Here is an 18,183-nt window from a genome sequence, read left to right as displayed (position 1 = left end):
TCTTTCTCACGGAGTTGTTGCAGGAGCGAAACTTTGACCGATTCGCATTCAGTATTCAGGAGTAGGCCAAGTTTTTCAAAGCACTTCTTTATTTCTGTACGGAGGTCTCTGATATGGTTGATGTGTATACTGTTGGATCGATAGAGAACTTGGCATGCATTTATGTGCTGTAGATAAGCCTCCCAACCACACTTGAAAAGACTGAGTCCTTTATACTTTTTGTTGGAGTATAACATGCTGTCTGGTGTATCTATTGGAAGTTGAAGAACTTCTTTCAAGGTGCTTTTGATAAGTTTGTCAGTATCAATTAGGAAACTCGCAGGTATATTATGTAAAGGTTTAGTGTGGAATTTGTAAATCAAAGATGGGCATATGTAGGTTGATAGCACATTAAATTTCTGGTGTGGTTGCAGTAGTGTTGATGATGCTAATGCGTCTAGTTTACTCTTAAGTTTTTCCATCGTTAATTTAGCATCAAATATGGTAGCATTGTGATAGTTTACTCTGAGGTAGCGGATTGTCTCTGCAGGAGTTATAGATGTAATATCATCGTAACCATGTTAGAAATTTGTAGGTAGGACTTCCATTTACTAAGGAAATGGATTTAGATTTGTTGACATTGATCGTTAGGCCAATTTCTTTGAATCTCTTGATAACCATTTCAGTGATCTTTCTAGCTGAAGTCTCGTTTTTTGCTACAATCAACGTATCAACAGCAAAGCCTAGAATGGTTATGTTATGAAGGCCCGTCATTATACAATATCCATGTTCTTCCTGGAACTCTGTTGATGGAAGTTCTTCTAAACTGTGGTCATTTGCAATGTTGTAAAGCGGCGGCGATAAGGGAGAACCCTGCATTATACCTTTATTGAGAAAAATTGGTTTGGTCTTCTTGTGATGGGATTCTATTTGAGTAGTATTATTAGTTTGTAGTGCCATTATTAGATCAGATAGTTTTGATGGAAAGGCGAGGGAGGAGAGGGCATTCTTCAAGTGTTTATGCCCTACGTAGTCAAAGGCCTTAGTGATATCCAGGAAAACCAGGTTACTGTCGACCTTTTGGTGTTTGGCTGATGTCAGAATAGATTTCAGGGTGGAAGTGTTGATATGAGTGCCAGCAGAGTTTGCGAAACCACGTTGATTTTCATTAAAGCTCACGTAGCTATGTAGTTGTGAATCTGATACGCGCTCTATTACTCTTCTCACTAGTGAATAGATGGTTATTGGTCCCCAGTTATATAGATCCATGGGGTCTCCTCCCTTATGGATAAGCACGGTTCTAGCTCTCTTAAGAATCTTGGGCACCAGTGTTCTTGTTAACATGGTTGTTGCAATCAATGCTATAATTTCGTAACACGTGTCATGTTTAAGTGCCCTCATCAATATATGGTCTGGGCCAGGGGATGTGTCGAAGGCTATTTTGTTGATTGCATACTCTACTTCTTGTTTAGAAATGACCGTATTCATCGTATCTTCTAATACTACATATTCTGCTTCAGATGTGTGTGAAGTATATGGTGGTCTTTCCAAATCATTAGGGATTGAAACACGAGAGGAAAAGTAGTTGCGTATTTTATTTATATCTACCTTACAGACCTCTTTGGTGTCACTGATTGCCGCACGTACTCCTTTTCGTCTCTGGTTGTAGTATAGGGATTGATATTTTTGGTATTCATACTTCTCTCGGCACTTTACTCTACCTCTCTTGGTCGCCCTTTCTGGATTGCTTGATTGCGTAAATTTACATTGATTATTAAGCAACATTTTTCTCCGCCATATCTCATAAAATTTAACTGCCGGGTGTTTTGGACGGGGAAGCTGATGCACAGCTTTGGATAAGAATTCCATGAATTTTTTGACATGATTACAGAAGTCATCGTCATTACCGATATTCTGGAATTCCAACTTGAATTTTTCCATCGTTTCTTTGTATGTCTGCGTTTTGATTTTGTGTAAACGCACTGTGATTCGTTATGTCTGGCGTGTTTTCGTTGATATTGCCTGGAAACAGAATATCGCTATCATTTGAAAGTGGTGCACGACCACTTCTTGCTGATTTCCATTCGGGCTGCTTAGCTAACAGTGCAGTTCTATGTTCTTGTGGATGAGATCGGCTTATGTGGATGCTCACTCCTAGCTTCCCTTTATAGAGTTTACCACAATGTGGACAGGCTGTGGCGTTGACAGCTTCATTGGTGATAATCTGAGTCGTTGTGTTAGGTGATTTGTCCAAGGGTTCCATTTCTGGATGGTAGAGCACCCTTATTCGCCAGAACGGAATTAATAATGGCACGGCATTTAATATAGCCGTACATATAGTATATTAACTTATGCTGTTATGATCAGTAATTACTAACTGGGTAATTTGCACATATCACCGTAGAACATGAAATCTAACAGTCATAGAACAGTATTAAAGTGGTGACCATATGATAGGTAATATGGACATGGGACTTCGCTGGATTTGGTTAAAGGGAATGGACACTTGAATGGTCAGATTTTCATTCATCGTTGTCTTGATGGTGTGACTGAGGATATTAAATAAGCCTATTTAAATACTTGGCTGCAATCCTCATACTGCAATGGCCTTTTTCTCCAGTATGAGAAACTAGGTGGGTTCAGAGAGATGCCATTCATTCAGTACGAACAACAGGGTGTCTTCAGAGACTTTGTTTATTTCTAAAACACTTCGTTGCATTCTTTACAGCAGAATGGCTTCTCTCCAGTGTGTATCATTATGTGTAGCCGGAGGTCACTTCTCCTACCGAATAATTTGTTGAAGTCCTGACACTGAAAGGGCCTTTCCCCATTATGAGGAAGCATGTGGGTGTGAAGATTATTAAGTAGACAAAACGTGTTATTGCATTCCATGCAGGGGTTTGGCTTTTCTCCAGTATGTACAGCTGCATGTTATCGGAGGCTACCCCTAACTTCAAACGCTTTATTGTATTTTTTTTACAGTAGGATGGCCTTGCTCCAGTATGCATCATGGTGTGCTGCTTAGGAGACGGGTTTTGACCAAACGTTTAACTGCATTACTGACACTGAAATGGTGCCTCTCTAGTATGAACAAACAGGTGTTTTTGCAGATTACCTTGCTGGGTAGATATTTTATTGCATTTCCGGCACTGGAATGGCCTTAATCCAGTATGTATAACAGCGTGTGTTCGGAGTTTACTGTTAGTTGTAAACGCCTTGTTGCAATCTATACAGCGGATTGGACTGTCTTTAGTATGAAGCGTCATGTGTCTTCCGGGGGCTAGATCTTTTAATCTCTCAAACATTGTTACAATCCTGGCACTGAGAGGGCCTTTCACCATTATGAACAGACAGGAGGTTTTGGAGCTGAAATCCTTCGGTAAACGTTTTACCTCATTCCCTGCACTGGAATTGCCTTAATCCAATATGAAAAATTGTGTGTCTTTGTAGAATACTCCTTTTTGTAAACCGCCATATTGCGCTTTTTATAGCGGAACGGCCTCTCTCTAGTATGCACGTTGGTGGAGATTTCCCCTAGTTGTAAACGCTTTATTGCATTTGACACAGCGGAACGGTTTCTCTCCAGTATGTGTACACTTTCCGTGTTCGTTGACTAACATGGACCCTTGGATAAGAGTACACAATTGAATTCTTCATATTCTTGACTAAAGAATCTCCAAGTACAACAAGACGAAATTTAAGCTTAACCTCCTTCGGTTTACTCTGTTTATTAAGACTCGCTTCCGCATAATCGGCTGTAATATCTTCTGGATTCCCAACGATATCAAAGCGATTTGCTGCTGTTATGGGCGATGCGCAATTTATGTCACGTGTTTTCGTTGGGGGAGCTTTCAATTTTTGAACTGTCACGTATTATTCTTTCTTCTCTTCTACGATGTTTTCACGATTTAGAAGACAACGGATTTCTTCCTATGAATTTTTTGAGGTCTCTTCTTAATACTCTAAAAATGTTCTCCTCAGTAGCAAGCTATGACTTGATTTGGCGAATGATAGCAACGATAATCTCGGTAACCATTTCATCAAAGGTAGCATGTCCATTGTAGGTTTTTTTTTCCCCCATAGACTGCGTTAGTATCACATTTTTATTATTATTTTTGACCCTGTGTGCATAACACCTGTCTACATCAAGACTTGCTCTATTTATACCTGCACGTTTCCCCACTCTATCTGTATACTGGTACTACCATTCTTAATCATGACTTAACAAATTTCATTTCAGCGTACTTCAAATCTGAATGACTAGCAACAACCCTTGCATTGATGTACCAGACCTCTGGTCCACATGGGTTTCGTTGTTCAGGTGGATGATTTGCAAGTCGTTCTTCATTTCGTTGTTCAGGTGGTTGATTTGCAAGTCGTTCTCCAAACGAGTTAGAAACTCCACATTGCTTGGGACCTTGAATAATGTCTTGTCCGTTCCATAATACAAGAATATCCACTAAATAAAGTGCTGCCACACAAATTTATCATAGAATAATTAAGTAAATATATTCTTGTTCCACTACGCGAAATAACTGCCTTGTCATTCATGGTGCCACTACTCCAAAACTGGCTTACAAGGGGGCATTCCCTACTCGCCACCACCGATTTCGCTCAAATTTATAGAACATGCAGAGCTCTGCTAGAAATGAAAGTATCCAAAGTGGGAACTCCAGATGTCCAAGCGTATAGAAAATGAAAATAAAAATGATGTTGTTGATGTGGCTTTCGCACCGTATAAGCCACTTACATTAGTGCGCACGTCGAGTAGTTGTTAGCATAGCGGTAAGAGCTTGGACTAGTAATTCGATGGTTGTGGGTTTGAATCCCCGTGGGGAGAATATATTTTCAATTTTTATATTATTCATTTATTTTAATTTGTTTTATTTATTGCAAAAGGCATATAGGATGTCATTTTTTTAATGAGAGCACAATTGTAGAAAATTTAAAGTTGCGAACTTCCCCGATGTGTTCGAACAGAAATTATTCTTTTTTTCTCCCTTATTGGCTATCTCCCCTCCTTGGGGAATGTGCCATAAACGTGAATAGTCGTTTCGCTGTAAAATTTGTTTTCACCTGACAAGTGAAGGTTGCTCCTAGCGGCTGTACACAAACAATAGATTTTTGGCGCGGGTAGAAAAAAGTCTGACAATTAAATCCCAATTTTTTACCTTTTCTATGCCTTTTTCGTATAAATAAAAAAATAAAATGAATTATTCACCTCTTTGCTTAATTGGAAAATGAATAATATGAAAGTTGATAGAAAAATCCAATCTCAACACAGGGAGTTGAACCCACGACCATCGAATTACCAGTCCGAGCTCTTACCGCTACGCCAACAACTGCTCGGCGTGCGCACTAACGTAAGTGGCTTATACGGTGTGAGAGCCGCGTCAACATTTTTATTTTTTATACGCTTGGCCATCTGGAGTTTCCACTTCGGGTACTTTCATTTCTAGCCAAGCCCTGCATGTTCTATAAATTTTAGAGAAATCGGTGGTGATGAGTAAGGAATGCCCCCTTGTTAGATTTCAAACACTGCTACATTACACCAGTCATAATCTGTAAGTTACGTATCATCTTATGGAACGTTGGCACTCACTTCACCCAACCATCAAAAAACATTTTGCGAATTCACGGTATTTCGGCCATAAACAACGTACAAATAGGAGCACTCCGTGCCTCACATCTTACTCGACCGCCAGATGAATTCTTCAATATTCATACTGTGATCTTTCCTACTTTTAAAGACACCACTGAAACTTATTCATCTACTAAGTTGAGTGGTGTCTTTAAAAGTAGGAAAGATCACAATATGAAGATAAAGTTGGAACTCAAGAAGACAAATTGGGGCTATAGGAAGGGGAGTTAGGGATTGGAACAACTTACCAAGGGAGATATTCATTAAATATCCAATTTCTTTGAAATTATTTAAGAAAAGGCTAGGAAAACACCAGATAGGAAATCTGCCACCTGGGTGACTGTCCTAAATTCAGATCAGTATTAATTGATTGATCGATTGATTGCAGGATCAGCTAATGCTTAGCCAATTCTAATTCCCTGGGTTCTGTTTTCTGGAAATTTACCCACCCATTCAGTCACTCTTTTGTCTAATCCAAAAGCCCTCATTTACATCTGTAGTCTCCCATGTTCTACCCTATTAAAAACCTTGGATATGTCAATAGAATGCAGTCCATTTGACCTCCTGAATATGAAGTATCAGCTATATCTTGATGGAATTCTACAAGTTGAGCCTCACAGGAATAACCTTTACAAAACCCAAAATTCCTTCCATCAAATCAGCTAGTAATTTCTCAAACTTGTCTAATATATATGAAAGAATGCTTTCCGAGAGCTTATATGCAACACACATCATGCTGACTGGCCTGTAATTATGCACTCTATGTATATCACCCTTTCTTTGAACACTGGGGCTACTACAGCAACTCCACACTCATTTGGTTCAGCTCCTTCTTGCAAACAGTAATCTAATAAGTACTTCAGATATGGTACTATATCCCAACCCACTACCTTTGGTATATCCCAAAAATCTTATTAATTCCAGATGTTCAGTATCTTTCAACTTTTGTATCTTTGCAAATATTTTTTGTTTTCATACATATATATTTAGGTACTTTACTAATGTTAGTCACCTCTTTTACTTGGACATTACCCTTGTATATGACAATCTTTATATACTGCTAATTAAAAATACTTGTACATTCTGTAATGTTCATTAATGATACCTGGAATATCCTTCACAGAACCTTTGTTTTGTTTTTTTTTGCTACGGGCTTTACGTCGCACCGACACAGATAGGTCTTATGGCGACGATGGGATAGGATAGGCCTAGGAGTTGGAAGGAAGCGGCCGTGGCCTTAATTAAGGTACAGCCCCAGCATTTGCCTGGTGTGAAAATGGGAAACCACGGAAAACCATCTTCAGGGCTGCCGATAGTGGGATTCGAACCTACTATCTCCCGGATGCAAGCTCACAGCCGCACGCCTCTACACGCACGGCCAACTCGCCCGGTCACAGAACCTTCATGGAGCCTTAAAAGTCCTGTCCTGTACATACCCTTACATTCTTCACTAAAATTCATGATTTCATCCTATCCTTAGCTGCCTTCTTCGCCAAATTCAATTTCAGGCAAGTTCCTTTTAAACGCCTATACAGTGAACTTCGTGGTCTATAGGCCTACGTTGATTTTTTTTTTAAAATGTCAGTATAATGTGGACAGTGACAAAAGCTGTGTGTTCTGTATACAGTCATTATTATTATGTACTGTACTATGTTTATATTTATTAAGGTATTGCCAATAACGGTTCTTGTGGTCAGGTGATTTAAATCGGTGCAGTACGACTGAAGTTAAAATAAGTCTATAGTGCAAAAAAACTTTTTAAACGCCTGTACAGTGAACTTAGTGATCTCTAGGCCTACGTTTATTTTTTAAATGTCAGTATAATGTGGACAGTGACAAAAGCCATTTGTTCTGTATATAGTCATTATTATGTACTGTACTATGTTTACATTTATTCAGATAATGCCAATAACTGTTCTTATCATCATCATCATCATCATCATCAATGTCCCACTCCATTCCCCCGGGTGTGGTAACAAGCCTCCTCCACTCCTTTCTGTCCTTCCATTTTTCCTGCTCCATTACTTCTACCACATCCAATCCAGCTTCTCTAATGTCCTTCCAAATCTGATTCATCCACCTTCTCGGTCTTCCAACTGGTCAATTTCCCCTAACTTCTCTTTCCAATTCCCTTCTTGCTGCCCGGTCCTTTCCCATTCTTTTTACATGTCCGAACCATCTCAGTCTTTCTTTCTGTATCTTCTGTACTAACGGTTCTACATTTAGCTCTTCTCTGATTTTAATAATTTGAATTCTATCTCTACTTGTCTTTTTAACCGATATTCTAAAAAATTTCATTTTTATTGCCTGGATCTTACTATCTTGTCTCTTATTAGTTACCAGCATTTCTAGTCCATATGTTACAAATGGTATGAAATACTGTTCTTGTGATAAGATGATTTAAATTAGTGTGGTACGACTGAAGTTAAAATAAGTCTATAGTGCAGCAATAACGGATCTTCAACAGGTAATTTGTGGGTGCCGTTAAGTAATAAGGCTTTCATATACTGCAGGCCTATCCCATTAAAACGTTATCTAAAGATGCAGGCAATGGAAAAATGGTGTACCATAAAAAACCAAAAAGAAACAAACTGCTAGTTTGACAGTTGACATGTTTTTATTATTCACCGGCGAGTCTGTCCGAACCAATACCAAGTACTGCCTAAGTTTCGTGTTCAAGATGGCGGCCGAAGGTGCTTAATCACGTATGGCGAGTAAAACCTAACGAGAAATTCATGCTCGAACAAAGTGATCAGAAAACAGTGTTTAATTAACCAATGGTCACAAACCTAAGGATACAACTAACAATTCATTATACAATTGTTTTAGGAAGAAAGTGATCTGCTATAATATGTAGGAACTGTAACTACTTCTATGAGCCCAAGGGCAAAAGAATGTCATATCTGTTCTTCCGTGTTTTTCACATCTTTTAATAGTCTCTTGTTACTTTTACAGGCTCCAGTAGAGAATTATTGATATTTGTTCTCTCGACTTTTTCACTCTTTTCAATGCTTTCCTTTATCTCCTGAAACACTGCACACACAATGTAAAATGTACTAATGTGTAAAGTGATACTATCTTCCTGTTGGATACTTTTTAATGGGATATTTGATAGTACTTTTTCCCGCTTATCACGATCTTTTTCGTCGTCCCCTGCAGAAACGTACTAACGAGGTTTCACTGTATTAAGAATACTAGAAGGAATATGACGATGTCCATTCTGGAGGATATACTTATCCATCTCTACAATATTGGAGGTAAATGAAAGAAATGGCGCATGGCTTTTAGTGCCGGGAGATCCCAGGACAGGTTTGGCTCGCCAGGTGCAGGTCTTTTGATTTGACTCCCATAGGCGAACTGCGTGTCATGATGAGGATGAAATGATGATTATGAAGACAACACATACACCCAGCCCCTGTGTCAGGGAAATTAACCAATGATGGTTAAAATTCCCGACCCTGCCGGGAATCGAACCCAGGACCCCTGTGACCAAAGGCCCGGACATTGAAGGTAAATAAGCGAACGTATGTACAAGCAAGGTAACAAGTGACATGAACCAGCAGAGTGCATGGCTACCACGTGCGAAACTTACAAAGCATTGAAAGAAAGCTTTAATTTGACTTCATTGATATTGCATATTAATGATATTTCCAGAGAGTAAAAGCTTCAATCTTTGCAGCAGTATTACTTATGCTGCCAGCGTGTAGCAGGAATTGTAGATCCAGGCGAAGGAAAAACGTGGCCGACAGATCGGCCCCTGGCATTCTTAGCAGCAGCTTGCATGGCTGATAGATCGGCCGCCTGGCACTATAAGAGTTAATGTATGATTTCTACTGCTGATAGTTAGACACAAAATATATGGCATGACACAGTGTGAAGAAGCAATAAGGTGCTAGTTATAATGTAGAGATTGCTCAACAATTCTTTGATAATAATATCACAAGAAGATGGTTACCAGCAACAAAAGATTTTTGTATCAAAAATCAATGTGAGTCAATAGAGAACAAGAACAAATCAAAGTAGCAAGAGAACTCGGGGAAAAAACATGGGGCTGCTTGAATGGCAGAATCGCAGGATGAACATCGATGAAAAAGGATACAAGGAGATTGGTCTGTACAGAGTAAGAAAGAAGGAACATATCAATAAAATGTAAAGACAGCAGACAATATGAAATTTTCCCATTTATCATTATACTGTATCTCATTTCTTCTGAGCACCTGGTATTCAAAGTCACTGAGTCAACCATATACTTTCCCAGCACACAGACTGGAAGTTTGTAAGCTCAAACACAGTTCCAACTGTCCAAAATTGGTTTCTCCCACATTCAGCAACTAGTCTATCAGGTCTTTCCAAAGCTACTGCCCTTCAGGTAAGCTTCACCCCACGATTGATGGACCTCTTCTCCCTCCTGAGGTATGTCCTCAATAGTAACACACTACACAATCTCCACGCGTAACCCTCACTGTACTTGCAGTTCTCACTCTCCTGCATCAATCATCTCATTCCTCCCAATGAAACGTGAAACTTCCATCCCATTCTCCTAAATTCCAGATAACTTCAATCTCACTGTGAGAAAATTCCATTGCAAGGAGAGAGAATTATATATGAATGACATCTAACTTTCCTTATCTTGCCTTCGTAGTCCATCCAGGATCAAACCTTAATCATTTTCACTGATTGTCCAGTCTCACATACCTCAATTTCCATATTTTTCTTTCCACGAAACATAAAATGTTTGAAGATAATCTTGCCATTTTCATTCTTCTTGCCAACGAAGAATCCATAACTGTTCTCTTATTGGTGTAGCCTGTGGCATGTAGCTCTTAGAAGTTCCTAAATTGTGAACTTCCTGACAGAGAAACATACCCATGTCCTCCAACGTGAACAATGCATGCCTTTACTGGTTTGGCTAGGCAACCCCTTGCTGCCACAGAACCTCATGCGAGTACCAGATCTGTAAAATCAGATCAAAAATTAGATGGATGGCTTTTCCGGCGTTTGCTCTATTAACCAGCGTTTCGTCTTAGGTCTGACACTAGACTCTTCAGAGTGGGATGTGTCAGACCCTACCCACTGACGCTGGGGTGTATGCAGATGAACTTATCAGAAGCTTATTTATGAAGCACAGTCTGATAACTGCATACGGGAGATAAAACTCCACAATGGAAACAATGCCCGCCTAGCAATTCCAAATGGAAATTCTAAGTTCCCATGGAGGGAATTAGATTCTTTTCCACCAATAGAGCATATCAAAATCAGATCAAAATTAGATGGATGGCTTTTCCGGCGTTTGCTCTATTATGCTCTATTGGTGGAAAAGAATCTAATTCCCTCCATGGGAACTTAGAATTTCCATACCAGATCTGTGTCATGCATTCCGAATATATCGTGCTGATTGCTATTATATATAATCAGAACTGGCATCTGTTCAAACTACACACAACTTAGCGTCTACAAACGGATGACAAAGCCCTTCATGAAGCTTTCTGTAAGTGGATTGTTGAACAAGTGAATTGTGCAAATGTCCAAAACTGTCATATATAGTGTCAGTTGTTAATTTGATTTACCAGGTTATGCCTCCAAGATTGCTCGATTTAACATCATACACCTCTTTATGGGGCAATTTATGCGATTGTATTTGTGCAACCTTGCCAGCAAATAGGGCTAACCTTCATGCAACAAGAGCAACTATTACACCATCATTATCAACAAGAGCATGAGACACTATAATGAGAAGAGCAGCATTACTTGTGGAACAGGAATCGGGCTATCTATATATGTAAAATAACATGTCCTGATTGACTGATTCATCACCGCTGAGCCAAAACTACTGGACATAAAGAAATTAAATGTTGGGGATACATTTATATTACAGAGTAGGTGTTCACCAAGGGAAGATTTTTGAATATTCTGCTGCTAACGGGATGAAGGGGTGGTGTGGAAGTGGGGGGGGGATGAATTGATTAAATAAGTACAACCATATCTCAAAAACTCAACAGTTTACAGATGTAACATTTGGTGCAGTAGAAGTCCGCTATAGCGAGAACTTTGTTATAATGTCAGCTTTTTTTTCTGTCCCTTGAAAATTCCCATGTTAAACTGTGTGTTATTCTTCGGTTACAGCGAGAACCCTATCACTGATGCTTTATTATGAGATATCGGAGTCGATTAGTAATACTCATAATAATAAGTAAGAATTTGGAGGTTAAACTCGGCCATGTGCGAGAGAAATGACTTTGACCGTCATCTTGAATGCCCAACACTTCGATCAACTCTGGTCGAAACTCAAAGGTGTGAGTTTCAACATAAGCACCACAGTTGAAGGATACGGATACCTGTCCACTTCCTGCATTTTGTCTTCATTAAGTAAGCAATTTCACGACTTTTTCAGTATCTATAACGGGGCTTCCACAAGAAATATACACCACACCAATCAACTTCATACGATTATGTTCCCAATCCTTTCATAGTCTATCAAGCGACAAATATTCGCTACCCTTCACTGTGTCACTCAACACAGAATAAATTTCTAACTTCAGAATGGAATGCGAAATACAAACACAAACAGGCTTACTGGGTTATTCAGCAATATCAATGAAAACTGGAAAGCAAAACTGAACTTTCCTGAGGCTAATGGCTTGCTTCCCGGAACTATAATTTACCCTCTAAATTTCCGGAATTGAAGGCCATTGCCCGTTTTAGGACAACTTTCCCCGACCTGGCTCCTGTGGCATGGACTCTAATCTGTGTTGGAAATCATGTTCCTATCGCAAGGTTTGACAGAACAATTTCAGGGCCGGAAAAAAATGTGCTCGTACTGAGCGGTAAGAATGAAAATTTGTGAGGCAATAACTGAGGTATGTTTAAATAGATTTAATACGATGTGAATCGGGACTTCAAATTTATGACGTGCTAAGCGAGAATTCGTCTTAATGAGGAATGCACTAAGAGGTTTCACTGTATATTCTCGCACCTGGTTAAATTTTGGAAAGGCTATTCCCGAATAATTTATAGCGAAAAGGTTATTACTCTACCGGTGCTTGAAACAAGTTTTCATGAAACATATGAGGTTAAGTTAGGTTAGGTGACCCTTTGAATAAGAAAACTGAAACGTTTGCCACAGAAGCCACTGGAGTGATACTAATCAAATTATTCCAAATGAAATTGAACATAAACGTTCACGTCTCTGAATTAGAAATATAACTTATGAGTAAGCTGTAGTATGGAAGTCTGCAAAAACGTAAGTTTTGAACAAACCGATTGCTGTTCCATACATATTTTATTAATGTGTATGGGTTTTTCCCCAACTTTTACAAAAATTGGGATATAACGACAATCTGCTAGGACGAGTAAATTTTTCGCCGTTATGAATTATCGCTATAACAGACTTCTACTGTATTTGGAATCTCCTTTAAAAATAAAGAACTACATATTTTTTATTTTCAAAAAAATCCCCTTAAGGGGGGTGGAAAAGAAGGTAAAAAAAGGGGTTGAATAACTTTTATGAGGATACTTATATCTCAAAAACTGAAGATGTTATGGGCATGAAAATTGTTATTCGGAATCTCCTTTAAAAATAAACATAATTTTTTAAATTTTATAATCCACTTGGGGGGGGGGGGGGGGTTAACAGGATTGAAAAAGGGGGTGAATTTTTTAAATGAGTACGTCTACAGTTTATTTAAAAAACAGTAACATGCAACGATGGAATAGGAAAGGGCTAGGAGTGGGAAAGAAGAGCAGTCGTGGACTTAATTTAAGGTACAGCTCCAGCACTTGCCTGGTGTGAAAATGTGAAACCACGGAAAACCATCCTCAGGGCTGACGATACTGGGGTTTGAACTCACTATCTCCCGAATGCAAGCTGACACCTATGTGACCCAAAGCATTTGTGAAGCTAATATCCAAGCCTGTACAGCATAACTTTGTTTACCCATTTCCATAGAAGACCTGCAATGCACGGTTAACTGATATAAAAATTAAGGAACTAGTATAATTGTTCCACCTAGTCAATACATTGACTATGTATCGACTACGTGGAACAATTATTCTAGTTTTTTAATTTATATAACACAATTGTCAATACAGAACAAAAATAAAATTCACTTCACTGTTAATTAAAGGAAAAAAAATACATATAACCTGTACAGTCCACTAGAAGTTTGCAACATATTAACTTGATACAGGTTTCTGATGCCTTGGAATGTTTCAGTAAGAGTGATACACTTTCCTGTTTCAATACTTCCACAATCTCCACTTGGAAAATGGAGGTAAATTGGAGCAAAAGAGTGCGAGGTAAAATATGTTCAGTTCTTTCATGAGAGTGAAAGTCTTTCATTCTCGACAGAGAAAGACTGAATGAATGAATGATATAAATAAAATAGTAACTTAAAAAACAAAACCTGCACCATTTTCTTGATGATGTGTAATCCACAAATAAGTTGATTAATAATTAATGTTATTTGCTTTACGTCCCACTAACTACTTTTTATGGTTTTCGGAGAAGCCGAGGTGTCAGAATTTTGTCCCGGGGGAGTTCTTTTACGTGCCAGTAAATCTACAGACACGAGACTGACGTATTTGAGCACCTTCATATACCACCGGAATAAGCCAGGATCGAACCTGCCAAGTTGGGGTCAGAAGGCCAGCGCCTCAACCATCTGAGCCACTCAGCCTGGCAATAAGTTGATTAATGGATGGATATTGGGAATCTATGGTAAAAAATGTTCACCTGGTGGACAAAATGGAAGGGACTATACTATAGAGCCAGCCATAATTATATGATTATTTTACCACATTAAAGAAATCCATAAATCAACTACCAGTAAATAAGAGTTTAAGATAAATGCAGAAGTGGACATGAAAAATACAGACGAAAGGAACAGTACATTCTTACCCATGTTTGATCAAAGCAAACTTTCTTGGCATGATACAATTCTTCATCCTCCAAGGTTACACTGGCTGGACGCTTCAACTTCTCTTCATCACTTTCACCTCGCCTGTAATGAACAAAATTAGTACAGAAATATTACATCCCAAGTGGACCAAAAATTAGGAGCTATATAAATATAGCTAAGTAAACAATTTTATTCATTCCATTTCTAAAAGTAACTACAGATTATGATGATTATTATTGACTGAATCTTCCATGATCATATTTTTTTAAATACCCAACAAATGAAACTCAAGAACACCAACTGGACACACGAGATTTTAACAATAACATTATCTACAGAATAAAAAACAAGGTGCTTACCACTATGCAAAAAAAATCCCCCCCCCCCCAAAAAAAAGAAAGATTTCACCACTTTTCCTTTAACAATACATGGCAGTCTTCTGACCCTTCTTGCTGGCTTCCTACATAACCGTTGGCAGAGAGTGGTAATATCAGGCACTTCATCCTCATGGTTACCAGTCACCTCCGGTGTCCCACAAGGCAGTACTCTTGGCCCCTTGCAGTTTTCTTTGTTTATGGACGATCTGCCGTCCGAACTCAACGAAACAGCGAATACCCTACTCTTTGCTGATGACTGCAAGATATTTAGGGAGATCAGGAATCCAGCAGATGCAACTCTGCTACAGTCCTCACTTAATGCCCTCTGGAACTGGTGCCGTACTTGGAAACTTATCCCCAATCCACAAAAATGCAGCCACATGACCATGACACTGCATAAATCTCCTCTACCGACATCATATTACCTACTCGACAAGCCCATCACCGTGGTTATGCAACAGCGTGACTTAGGTGTAATATTCGATACAAAATTACAATTTAAGACCCATATAGAAACATATACAACCAAGGCTATGAAATTACTAGGCATTCTCTATTGCTTCACAGAAATTTCTGACACCATTGCTCTTCGTCACTTCTTCCTCACGATCGTTCAACCTCTCTTAAACTACTGCTCTCCGATTTGGACAACAGCCGCCCCCTCCAATACTAAGCAGTTAGACAGAGCATTGTCCTTCTTTGCTGCAATTGTAAGGAACAGAAACCCCAAGCTCAGAAATCTGTCTACGCAGCAGGTATTAATGGCAATTAATGTGTCACCGCTGCACATCAGGCGACAGGTAGCTGACCTGAGTTTCCTCCACGAGATCTTAAATGGACATTACCGCACGGAACATCTTGTTTCTCTCTTCTCTCTCCGCGTTCCTTCCCGCTCCACCAGAACCAAAGACCTTCTCCACATTCCCCACACTCGGGCACTCAATACTTCAACGATCTTTCCTAATCCGCCCCCCAACACTCTTTGACACTATTAATAGGAGACAAGAGCTTGATATAGCATCAAATAAAAGTGTATTCGAGAGGTGTGTAAATAGTATCTTAAAGATAAGTTGATGTGAAGGGATTATACCGCCATCTTGACCCACGATGACTTGGCTATGAACATGGACATTCTCATGGTTTTCGATTTGGATAGTTATTAGTAGGATGTGTACCTGATCTTGTTATATATTGTTATGTTTGTTATATTTTATTATGAAAGTTTACGTTTGTTAAATAGTCGGTTGACAGTGCAAGTGAAATTTGCTCAGTGTAGCTGTATCTTGTGCTTCGTGAATAAATAAATACTAACCTATATCAGATCATAAACAGATTTAGAAGAAAAGATCTTAATATCACGTTTAGAACCACCAATACCAAAGCCAATCATTTTTATAACACATGTTTAACCGTATCAATGAATATTCAAAATCTGGCGTTTACACACTGAAATGTGCTGAACGTAACACTAGTTATATTGGTCAAATAGGAAGGAGTTTTCTTAATGCATTACAAAGAATATGTAAACGCCAGGTTACACAACAGATTCAATGCTAAGAGTGAGCATATGAATGATTTTAGTCATTGTTTCAAGTCTATAGATCAGGATATAAAAATTTTACATACACCTAACAAGAGCATCTTGCTTATTATATATGAATATATTCATATACAGTTTGATCAAAGGTTCAAGTACAACTTTAATCTTAATGAAATTTCAGAAATGGTCAATGCCCTTCACATTGAATTAATCAACATTACATCAAATTCTAGAACAAATAAAACATCCATTGCATATCAAAGTTAAGCTACAGTCTCAACTTCACGCCTATCTACTCCCATTCCCCCCCCCCCTTCCCCTCATCAACCAACTCCCCTCAATAATAATAGTCTACTTTCATTGTCCGTAAGTCATCAGACTAACATCATCACTATGTGATAGTGCATATAGGTCGGAGTCCACTCAGATGGACCGAAGGACAGGGCGTTAGTACCTTGCTTCGACATTTTTCTGATAGTTCATCCTCTCTTTTCTCGTGTACTTATGAAGTTTTCTTTTTTAGACTCCTATAAACATAAGAACTGCTAGTCAATCTTAAAGAGTTATTTTTCTGTTCCGACACCTCAACATATATGCTCCCTCCTGTGAACATGAGGGTCCGCCACAGTTGAACTAAGAAGAATTCCCATAATAAACTTAACATATACTGTCCATTTTATGATTAAGACATAATAAACCTTTCCTTTTAATATGTTATCAAGAATGTAACAAGATGACTTCATCAACAATCTTATAAGTTACTACTAGAACAGTGTGAACTTAGCATCCAGACTTATAACAAGATGATTTTTAAAACAGTCATGCTATATTATTAACTCATTCTGGTCTGGGCCTGAATATCCCTAACAAATGTTCTGGGCTGGGCATTTTGAAGAATATTTAAGAAATTATATTTCTGTGCCTATAGCAGATACTTCCACGATTCTTTTCTTTGTGCTTGTTTGAGCATCTAGTTTTGAAAAATAATGTTTATTTCACGTCAGCTATCACTTGAGATTTTAAATTTTTTAATATATTATACCATATTTTGTGAATGAAAAAAAAAAAGTCTGATGGAGTACTAAGTAAGTACAGTTTTCCGAAATACTGTTATACTTACCCTATTTTAATAATGTAAAATGTGCATTGAAATTACAAAACAACAATAATGAAAATGATATAAAAGTAATAATAGTTCAATAAAAATAACAGTAATTACAAAAATGGAACTCTTTATGACATTTTATTTATATTGATAAATTTTGACAAAAGTTGAACTCAAACATAATATTATTGTTCCATTTACCACAAACGATTTCTGTTCAAGAGAAAATACGGTCTTCTAAACATAATTTGCCTCCGTGTGGTGAATTTCAAAACAATCTGGCATGTGAAATCCTACATCACACACAGGGCAATAATATGTCTCTTTCCTGGCCCATTTGTGTATAAAATTATAATTACTGTACAAACATTAATATCATCTTCACTCTGAGTATCTTTGCTAACATTACCCTCCAAGCCACTATCATCACATATCGAAAATATCACTTTCATCAAGCACTTGTTTGCCGTGAGAAGCCATGTCTTGGAACACAGTGAGTGACATCTACTAATGCATACTTGTCGAAAATATCGAAGAATTCTCTGAATTAGACGGATAACATTGCCGTCTGCTTAAATACTCTCGTAACTAATACAGGACGAAACACGATATAGCTGCCAGAATCCGTGCATAGCTCGTTCTCG

General features: G+C 38.4%; 1 protein-coding gene across 1 annotated transcript in view; it reads right to left on the bottom strand.

Annotated features, from left to right (window-relative positions):
* Positions 1-18,183, bottom strand: part of LOC136863554 (calcineurin-binding protein cabin-1) — a 609,489-nt gene that overhangs the window by 121,424 nt on the left and 469,882 nt on the right. The window contains exons 24-25 of the mRNA XM_068225987.1: positions 14,517-14,619; positions 13,553-13,570 (exon numbers count right to left, since the gene is read on the bottom strand). Coding sequence (XP_068082088.1) covers positions 13,553-13,570; positions 14,517-14,619 — 121 coding nt within the window. The remainder of the gene's footprint in view (positions 1-13,552; positions 13,571-14,516; positions 14,620-18,183) is intronic.

Source organism: Anabrus simplex, chromosome 2 (assembly GCF_040414725.1).
Source record: "Anabrus simplex isolate iqAnaSimp1 chromosome 2, ASM4041472v1, whole genome shotgun sequence".
In the NCBI taxonomy this organism is placed as follows: Eukaryota; Metazoa; Arthropoda; class Insecta; order Orthoptera; family Tettigoniidae; genus Anabrus; species Anabrus simplex.
This window is presented reverse-complemented; position numbering and strand designations above follow the sequence as displayed.